Source organism: Macrobrachium nipponense, chromosome 33 (assembly GCF_015104395.2).
Source record: "Macrobrachium nipponense isolate FS-2020 chromosome 33, ASM1510439v2, whole genome shotgun sequence".
In the NCBI taxonomy this organism is placed as follows: Eukaryota; Metazoa; Arthropoda; class Malacostraca; order Decapoda; family Palaemonidae; genus Macrobrachium; species Macrobrachium nipponense.
This window is the reverse complement of record NC_087219.1, coordinates 34,603,185-34,613,591: the sequence shown is the minus strand read 5'-3', so window position 1 is coordinate 34,613,591 and position 10,407 is coordinate 34,603,185. Positions and strand designations below refer to the sequence as shown.

General features: G+C 47.5%; 1 protein-coding gene across 1 annotated transcript in view; it reads left to right on the top strand.

The window, feature by feature from the left end:
- Positions 1-9,966, top strand: part of LOC135202830 (transmembrane protease serine 9-like) — a 19,859-nt gene extending 9,893 nt beyond the window's left edge. The window contains exons 6-8 of the mRNA XM_064232290.1: positions 7,806-8,060; positions 8,254-8,433; positions 8,577-9,966. Coding sequence (XP_064088360.1) covers positions 7,806-8,060; positions 8,254-8,433; positions 8,577-9,830 — 1,689 coding nt within the window. The 3' untranslated portion in view covers positions 9,831-9,966. The remainder of the gene's footprint in view (positions 1-7,805; positions 8,061-8,253; positions 8,434-8,576) is intronic.
- Positions 9,967-10,407: the final 441 nt, after the last annotated feature.

The following is a 10,407-nucleotide window of genomic DNA, read 5'->3' as shown; positions in this document are numbered from 1 at the left end:
TAAGTAAGGGTGCAATGGGGCAGGCAGAAGGGAAGGCTACAAGAAAGTTAAAAGAATTATTAAGAGTCAGGAGAAACTGTGTTTCCAGCTGCCACTGCTGGAAATTTGAGGGCTTCCAAGGGTTTTAGGTAGTGTCGTTTGAAAACTGTCGGAGATTTCCAGCCTGTTATATTTCTTAAGATCGTCAAAATTCATATGTTGGAAATAGTTAATAGATGTGGCCACTGCCCTAACATCGTGGGCCCAAGGAAAGGACTCTAGGTTGGCCTGTTTAATGAAGTATAAAATTTGTTGCCTGATCCCTTTTAGGGAGATTGTACCACCTTCCTTCCTAATGAACAATGGACCTGAAGACTTCAGAGTTGTTCTACCTAGGTAGGCTCTTAATGAGTTGACAGGACAAAGGGAAATGTCTTGAGGTAGTGGTAGGATTTTCCACGAGGACCATCTGTCCTGTGGATCTTCATTTTTGGCTAGAAAGTGGTGATCTGGGGATAAGAGGACCTCCCCTGAGGGGAGGAACTCAATGTGACCCGGTTCCCTTGATAAGGCTGACAGTTCTGATATTCTAGCACCTGAGGCTAAACTTAGTAAAAATAGGGTTTTTCTCAGGAGAGATATAGAATTGCAAGAGTCATTGTTAATGTCCGAGGCCAGTTTGAGGACATCATTTAAAAACCAAGAGACTGATTTAGGTCTCGTTGATGGTCTTAATCTAGCACAAGCTTTTGGTATGGAGGTAAAGTACGAATCCGTAAAATCTATGCTAAAACCAAACTGGAAGATCTTCTTGAGAGCTGATTTGGTCGTAGTGATAGTGCTTGCTGCTAAACCTTTCTCAAACAATGATCTGAAGAAAGTTATGGCTAGGTTCGTTGTCATGACTTGAAAGTTTGAATCCTTAAGGAACTCTGCTAGTTTCTTAACAGATGAGTCATATTGACGCAGGGTAGATTCCCTTTTATCTGATTCCAAGAATGAAATATTCTGGGGATCAATTTCTGCATTCCTCATAGCTGCGAATTTCAGAAAATCCATAAAGTTAGGGTTTTCTGAATTCTTGAGGAAGCGGACACAGTTTGAGTTTGCACTAACTGGGTTAGTTTGGGGTTGGGAATCCGTAGGGGCCGGAGTCTCAACTCTAGAAGTAGAGGGAACCAATTGCTCTTGGGCCAGTTGGGAGCTACTAGAGCTACTTGGCCTTTGAATGTCCTGAGTTTGTTTAAAACTTTCAGGAGAAGGTTCACCGGAGGGAAGAGGTAAGTCTTCTTCCATGTGTTCCAATCGAGGATCATTGCGTCTGTAGCATATGCTAGAGGATCGAGGTTGGGTGCCACGTAACAAGGGAGTTTGTGGTTTGACTCCGTGGCAAAGAGATCTACTTGAAGTCCCGGGACTTGTAGACTGATCCAATTGAACGAATTCCTGTCCAGTGTCCACTCTGATTCCAATGGAACGGAGCGAGATAGAGCGTCTGCTACAACGTTCTTGACCCCTGCCAAGTGAGTGGCTGACAGGTGCCATTTGTTCTTGTTTGCCAGAGAGAAGATGGCTATCATGACGTGGTTCAAGTGGCTTGACTTGGATCCGCCCCTGTTGATGCAGTGTACCACCACTGCACTGTCCAGAACTAGTTTGAAATGTGAGTTCTTGGGCGGTCGGAGTCGTTTCAGTGTGAGAAACACTGCCATGGCTTCCAGTACATTGATATGTAGCTGACGGAATGTTAAAGACCAAGTTCCTTGAACTTTTTCGTGCTGAGAGTATCCTCCCCACCCTGTTAGTGAGGCGTCCGTGTGGATCACTAATGATGGAGGGGGAAATTGTAGGGGAATTGCTTTTGATAGATTCTTTGTCTCCGTCCAGGGGCGGAGACGTTTTCGTAAGATCGCCGGGATAGAGGCTAGTTTGTCCCGTGATCTGCAATTTGCTTTTGAACGCCATACTCTGTTTATATCCTTGAGTTTGGCTCTTAGCAGAATGTCTGTGACTGATGCAAACTGGAGTGAGCCCAGGATCCTCTCCTGGCACCTCTGGGATGTTTGTTGTTGTTTGAGAAATTGCTTTGTAGCTCTTGCTATTTCTTTCCTTTTCAACGACGGAATCGATAGAGTGTGTGATTGCAAGTCCAACTGAAGGCCTAACCACTGGAATCGGGATTCCGGTGTTAGTCTGGACTTAGTTTTGTTTATTTGGAAACCTAAATGTTCCAGAAATTTGATCACCTTGATCGTTGCTTCTTTGCATTCTTTGGGGTTCTTTGCCCAAATAAGCCAATCGTCCAGATAAGCCACTAGCATTATTCCCTGTTTCCTTAGCTCTTGCACTACTGCTTCCGCCAATTTGGTGAAAATCCTGGGGGCTATGTTGAGCCCGAATGGCATTACTTTGAAGGAGTAGGATTTGTTTCCTAGTTTGAAGCCTAGGAATGGACGGAAGTGTCTGGCTATGGGAACATGATAGTAGGCATCTGTAAGATCTATAGAGGTTGTGACGGCCCCCACGGGGAAGTAAGGTCCGTACCTGCGAAACGGTCAGCATCCTGAACTTGTCGCAATGAATGTATAAGTTCAGATGGGACAAGTCTAAGATGATCCTTCAGTTTTCCGAGTCTTTCTTTGGCACACTGAACAAGCGTCCTTGAAATTTTAAATTGTTGACTCTTGAGACTACTCCTTTGAGAAGGAGGTCTTGGGTATACTCTATCAATTCCGCTGTTGGTGCTTGATAGAATTTGTTGGTTGGAGGAGGGCCCTCTAGCCAACTCCAACCTAGGCCTTTGGTTACTATACTCTGAGCCCAGGGGCTGAACCTCCACCGCTGGCGGAAGAGGTACAGTCTCCCTCCTACCTTGAGGCACTCACTGCTGGCTTGCCAAGGGGCGGCCACCCCTTGCTCCTCGGAAGCCTCTTCCCCTACTTGTAGCCCTGCCGGACCCTCTGAAACAAGAGGCACCTCTCGCTCTGCTACCTCTCGTGAACCTGTTGAAAGCCTGAAAGTTCTGGCTTTCATAGGAAGAGTTGTAGTAGGCTGGGGAGACAGCAAAGGATGTGGAAGGCTGAGGCTGCTGTGACTGTGGGGTCAGGACAAGATATTGCTGTTGACCCTTAGAAGAGGAGTGTTGTTGCCCTTGAGGTGTTTGGACCGCTTGGACCAGCGTCTGCTGAGGGGTCTGGAAGGGCAAGAACTTCCTTGGTTTCTTCTTAATCCTCTGGTTCGGACCAGAGGATTCCTGTTTCCGTTTAGGTACCAGCCCCCACCTGACCTTGAGGCACTGGTTAACTCTGGATGCCTCATGTAAGACCTCCGCCACCACTGGTACTGGGAAGAGGTCCGTCCCCCAAATTGAGGAAGCTATCAGTTTGTTTGGTTCATGGCGGATGGTGGGTTCCGCCAGGACATGCTTCCTACAATTCTTCCTGGCGATTAGAAAGTCGTAAAGGTCACACTGCATGGTGTGCAGCAAACCTTTAGCCATGACTTTGAACAATGGTTCTTGCTGGTACACTAGAGCCGTCATTTCAGCCATTGTCATGGAGGAGAGGGATCTCGCAAGCCTGGTCCGGGCGTCGTACTCCATCTGGATGAGGGAGTCCGGCAACCTGGGAAGTCTCTCGCTAAAGAGAGTGGTGGCGCAGTCGGCCTTAAGTTTCCCTACCGAGAAAGTTGGTACTGCTCCCTCGAATTAGTTCTCAGAGCCTGGAACCAGGAGAGAGGTAGGTTCCGGCTCCCGGAGTTGAGGCAAAGGCTCGTCCTTCAGGGCTGCCTGAAACGTTGCTTCCACTACCTTAAGGGTAAGTGGTAGCGGAGTACCTTCCACCGGAGTAAAGATGGTGAAGGGACTCCTAAAGGCCGTGATGTGAGTATTCTCGCACCCCCACTCTTCCAGGCTTCTCAGCAGAGTTTGTTGAGCTTGTTCCCTAGGAAGGATCACGGTTTCCTTGGGAACTTTGTCTTCTCTCATCATGGCTGCTTCCGTCAGGCAGACGTAGCCAATGAATGGGGGTTGAAGGTTCCTGGGAAAGAACTCGAAGTCTTCCAGCCTTCGAGTTCCAATGCCTTCAATGGTCAACATCCCGTTGACGAACGGAGCATGTGAGGCAATCCTCCAAGGATTGGCCGCCTTGAATTCAGGCAGTTGGCTAGAGTCTGGCATTGGGAGAGGAGAGGGTGGCATTGCCAGAGGAGTCCCTGCCGCGATCGTGGTCTGGATCCCGGCGATGGCGTTCTCTTGAGCAGCCAACCGATCCGCCAGGGATTGCATTGACTGGCTGGATGACGCAACAGTACTTGAGAGCTGGGAGAGTACCGTGCCAACCTTGTTGTTTACCAAGGTTCCCACGATAATCCCCACCTGCTCTAAGATGTTGGCCGAGAAGCTATCGGGATCAAAAGGGGGCACTTGAGCCCGATCCTTTCGAGACTTACGTCTGGGGGACCTCGACGCTGACGAAGAGGCCGCCCTTGATCTGACTGTTCCGGGGTGGGGAGCCGGAGTAACAGCGTCCGTTAAGATGGCCGATTTCTTAGGGAGGGACTTTTGCAGTTTGTCCACGGTCGACTTAACTTTGGGGATCACTGAAGTGACCTTAGGGCGAACAGCCCGTTGGTCTTCAGTGAAGCCCCGGAAAGAGGTAGAAGAGGAAGGATCAGTAGAAGGAGATGGAGAAAGGGAACTCAGGAAAGGGCCCTGAGAACCCCCAGAAGCTGCCCCTACTGCACCCTTACCTGTGCCCATGTGGTCTACTGCCATGGGCTCAACGTCGAGGTTCATAGCCGCGACGTCTTCTGCCACGTCCCTCTAGAAAATCCCGATCCTGGGAGATCATGGCTTGTAGGTCTGCTAACAGAGGGGCGGCCACTAGCGGGTCTACCACTGATCCCTTCTTGGCTCCAGGGAAGATGAGATCCGCCATGTCCTGGGTGAGGATGTAGGGACGGCCTTTTGAGTTCCGGCCAAATCCTCCCACCCAGGCTTTGAGGGTCACCAAGGCCTTCTTCTTCTCTTCATCGGAACCCTGTTAGAAAGGTTTAGAAAGTTTAGGGAGTTATGAAAAGAGGGAGGGACGTAAGGATCGTAAACTAGAAAAAATTGACTGAATATGAGTCCACCTTGTGAAATATAGTCAGTATCGACAAGTATACCAGGTATTGAATGCTGACGGAGATAGGAAAAACTTACTACTAAAGATGCTTCGCCTACTAGAATGTAGCAGGTTTAGCAACCTTCATGGTGCCAGACGATGAAGTCCTGCACCTTCACTGCACAGCTAGCATGGGAGCGGCAGGCTGTATGGCCGCATGGGTCTTGCAGTAGAGCACTGCACCCGATCTCCTGGCAACACAAAACCTGTAAGTCAAAGCATACATGAGTACCATGACAACCTCCGGGGAGGTACTTAAGCAAATATCCGTGGGTGCCGGAGTGGAACCGACGGATAGGGTTCTACGTATAAGTGGCATGCAAAAAAGGGACTGCCGGAGTGAGCTCTAAAGCTCACACCCGTATGAATCCGGACTTAAAATAAGGGGGCATGCACTTAAAAATAACGTAGAAAATGGTTACTGGGGGAATAGCCTCTGACTCCGTGTAAGCTCACTTAGTTATATGGGTAAAATTAAACTCCGTCGGGCCCGGAGTTGTGGTTACCGAGTGAGAGGGGTTCAGCTCCCTGGGTGAGAGCCAAGGCTGGAACATGAGGCAGAACTATAACCCCTGGAGTAACAGTAAAAATAAATAAGTCCTTAAAATAGTGTAAACAGAAAACCAAACAATCAAGTCAGTGGGTGCCCGTGTGAACTATCCTATGTGGATAGACTCCCAGTGAATCCCTCCCCCTTGGTTGTCCGGTGGGTACGGAGTATTACCGCCGGACTAAACCGGGGGGGGAGGGTTGGGAGATAATGGTGGGGTAAGGGAACCTTCTAACCTCAGCGGCCAATTAAGGTCGGAGGAGGGAGGGGGAGAAGGTCCTAAGCCCCCAAGACACGGGACTGTGAGAGAGCACCAGTAGGGGGAGCCTCCCCGCTATCCTTATGAGTCACCCCCTCTCATGCAGACTCGGACGCTAGCTATGAGCTGCGAGTCATCACCCGATGGCGTGGGTGGCAACGTGTGGAGGGGGGGATGAAAGGGACGGGGTGGACCCCGTGACCAGGTGGCTCGCTGTGATCGACCAACGACCCTCCCAGCCAGGCGATAAACACGTGGTGGGGAAGGCCCATCGGAACAACAATGGTCGAAACGACATAGTAATAACTGATACATTAGGATTATCTATAAAAAACCATAATAAAATATATATATGTATATATAAATGATATCTTAAAGCTAGGCTAACACGGGGAACAAAATTACATGATAATATAAGAAAGTCCAAAGGTGCAGGCTAATCGCCAATCCGAAGATAGGGGTATGATAGCCTAGCCTAACCTCTAAGCCAATGTAACAAGGAAATGGGCTAATCGTCAATCCGAAGATTGGGGTAAGTTAGCCTAACCTAATGCCTAGGTCAGTGTGAACAAGGATAGGCTAATCGTCAGTCCGAAGAATGGGGTATGTTAGCCTAACCTCAAGTAATACTTAATCAATAAAACATCGGACTAGAAGTAGGACAAGGGGGAACAATGGTTCTGACTGGAAAAAACTCCTAATGAACAGAGGGCTAAGATCCGAAACGTGCAGTCGGAGGGTGCCCCGTGAGGGCCTAACTAACAAGCTAACTGCATGATATAATATAGTAACTATATCATAAAGTACTGCAAAAAGTGGGGGGGGAAATCTCTAGTGGTATGGGAGACCAAAAGAAAAAACCCCTACCGCCATGCGGTCGGAGGAGCGGTCGGGCCGGTGAAGCTCCGAGAACTCCTAGATAATAGGTAAGTCAGCATAAAATGTGAACTGAAACCTAAGGCAGTACTTAACTTAGAAGCAGAAGCGGAAGACATCTTGAAATACGATATAAAACCTTGAAAAAGCGATCGCACAGCACAGTGGAAAAAACAACGTGTGGTGACGATGGCGGCTATCAAAGGAATGACGTCACAGGCGTCGGAGGCGCTCACGGTAGTAGTAGAGGGTTCCGGGAGCTGTAGCACGGCTCCTCCGTAGTTGGGGGTTTTGTCGGAGGTAGAAGCTAAATGGCAAGGGACCTCTGGTAGTGATTCCACTCGCTCCTTTACGATACCGACACTTCTATTAGAGGTGAGCGAGCCATTTATCTTGGCATTATATTGTTTCTTTTTTCTCTAGGATGAATAGCAATATTTACACCTAAGAAATAGTATCAAAGGAACCATTTCACAGGGCGACACAGGTTAAGCCCAGAAAAGAGAATATGAACGGAGGTATAGTAAAAGGAGTGAAAGGGGTTGCAGCTAGGTGCCTAAGGAAGGGACGCTGCAAAGAGTATTAACTAATGCCGTAATGCCTACAGTGCACCCACCTGATATATATATATATATATATATATATATATATATATATATATATATATATATATAGCTTATAGCAATCAAGCGCGCACACACACCTCTCTCTCTCTCTCTCTCTCTCTCTCTCTCTCTCTCTCTCTCTCTCTCTCTCTCTCTCTCTCTCTCTCTCTCTCTCTACGAACAAAGGTCCATCCGCCTAGTGTTTCACCTGACGAGAATTACGTCAATTTGGCTGAAAAACAACTTGTAAATTTCAACTGTTGATTTTGGGAGTTTGTTATAATTAACGCAGAAAGGTTTCATGAATTTAATATATTACTATAAAAATAACATATAAATAAATTGCAATTAATCATCCGTCTCTCTTCCAGATGCGTCTAGCCACACTGACACTCAGCCTTCTGCTCATCGGGCTGAGCGAGGCTCACCCCCAATACCCCTCAGGAGGGGGAGGGGGAACTGGGGCCGTTCCCCCCGCTGTCCCACCCGTCGCTCCTCTCGCTCCGGTAACTGCTGCTGGATGCCTACCTCATACCCATGACTGCGTGCCCTATTACCAGTGCATGAACGGCACCATCAACATCTTTGGGGAAGGGTTGATTGACGCCCGCATCAAGTCACAGGTAGTGAATACTACAGTCTTTACAGAAACTGGAACTTATTCTGAAAGCATTATGGTCATATATCTATTTGTCATAGCTTCCATAAATTTATAATTACTGTATTAGCGCAGTTTACGACCCTTGGCCCATAAAACTGGCTTATTTACTCAAAGATTACAGTACAACTGTATCTAAATCAATTTTGTTTTCTTTCCAGGAATGTGTGAGCCCAAAATTCCCTGAGGTGCCCGCGGTTTGTTGCCGCATACCCGGAGCTACTCCTCCTGCACTGGAAGCATGCCAGGCTGGAAAGGTGTGCATTCCCCATGAACAATGCAGGCCTGACGGGAAAGTCAACACAGATGGTGCTGGGCTCATTGACACTAGGCTGAACAAGGTGAGATTTACTTCTTCCACTAAAATCTTGGTATTTCTATTCAAAGACCTATGATATAAATTGGGTATACAAACATCCCTTCACAGGGCTAAATGACCAAATTTTTCATATCCAGGTTCTTAATTAAATTCCTAACTTTCCAGAACTGCTACATCGCTCCAGGGTCACAAGTAATTGGAGTATGCTGTGCTCCACCAGTCCCCACCATCGACACATGTCCAGCAGACTCTGTCTGCCTTCCAGGAGCCCTATGTTTAGGCCAAATCCTCGACCACTCCAACGGCTACCAGCCACACACCAGCCAAGCCACTTGGATGCAGTGTCCTTTGGGTGGAAGTAACAAGGACAAGGGTGTCTGTTGCCGCAATCCACCTGCTCCAATAATTGACACTTGTCCAGGAGATTCAGTCTGCCTTCCAGAGATCCTCTGTTCAGGTACTATCCTTGATGATGCTAATGAATACCAAGCACAAGGCAGCCAGGCCATATGGACCCAGTGCCCTCTTGATCCAAGCAATACAAACAAAGGAGTGTGTTGTCTCATCCAAGAGCAAAAACCTAGACCTTTCACAGCTGCTAATAAGTGTGGCATACGCCATCATGGTCTGGGTGTAAAGACACTCAAAAAGAATGAGGCTTCATTCGGCGAGTTCCCTTGGCAGGCAGTTCTCTTCTTCAGGAATTTCACCTTCAAGTGTGGTGCAACCTTGGTGACAGTTAAACATTTGCTCACAGGAGCCCACTGCCTCCATGGATATAAATATGGTGACTTCAAGATCCGCCTTGGTGAGTGGACAGTCAACACATACGATGAGCCTTTGCCCTACCTGGATGTTGATATTGCTTCCATCACTATCCATCCTGGTTTCAACAGCGCCAACTTGCACAACGACATTGCTGTGATTGAGCTGACAGCTCCTGTCAAATTCCAATACCACATCAACACAGTTTGTCTGCCAATCCAAACTCATATTCTCCAGCCAGGAACACGCTGCTTTGCCACTGGCTGGGGTAAGAATGCCTTTGAAGGGACTTACCAGGCTACCTTGAAGAAGGTTGACGTACCCTTCGTTGAGCACAAGTACTGCCAGGACCTGCTTCGAAAGACTCGCCTCGGGAGGTACTTTGTGTTGGATAAATCTTTCATGTGTGCTGGAGGAGAAGAGAACCAGGATGCCTGCACTGGAGATGGCGGTGGACCTCTCGTCTGTGAAGACCCTGTAACTGGTGCTTACAATCTTTGGGGCATCACTGCTTGGGGCATCAACTGTGGGCAGAAGGATGTGCCAGGAGTTTACGTGGACGTGAAGCACTTCGACGAATGGATCAGCCAGGCTATCTATGGCGTCGCTCCCGTTCAGGTCACAGCTCCGCACAATCCTTATGGGCGCAAGTAGACGACTGTCAAGTTGTCAAAGTATATCTCTTTATAATTCACGCACGTTATTATAACCTCTTCATTATTCAATATGCTACCTGCAATACTTAATGTAACCTGTGATATATTTATATAATAAAATGTCTTGATTAACACTTCCCTCTGAATGGCCTTATGACTTATCTTTGAGTGACCAGCATAAATGTAACGTTTCATCTGGTAACTTGAGCTACAAAAGTTCATAAGGAAAAAAACAATACATTAAGTGCTAGATTTAACCGTTCCACCTTGCTGATGCCAGTTAAGCCACATAATTTGGAAACAAACACACAAAGGTCAAATGAGACTCAACCTTGGCCCAAAGAAAATCGCTTGAAGCACCTGGCAAAGTGAATCCCAAAAATGAAATGGTAAAAATCCATGATCATGCATCGGCTAAGACCTGTCTGAACTCACGATATCAAAAAGCATAGCTTCAAGATGGGTTTATCCCACTCTCATTTCTACTCTTGCGTTTCTCCTAAGATATCTATATATAACCAAGAAGCACATTGGCTCTGAAAAGTCTGTCATTAGAATAGGCAAATGGGTCTGCT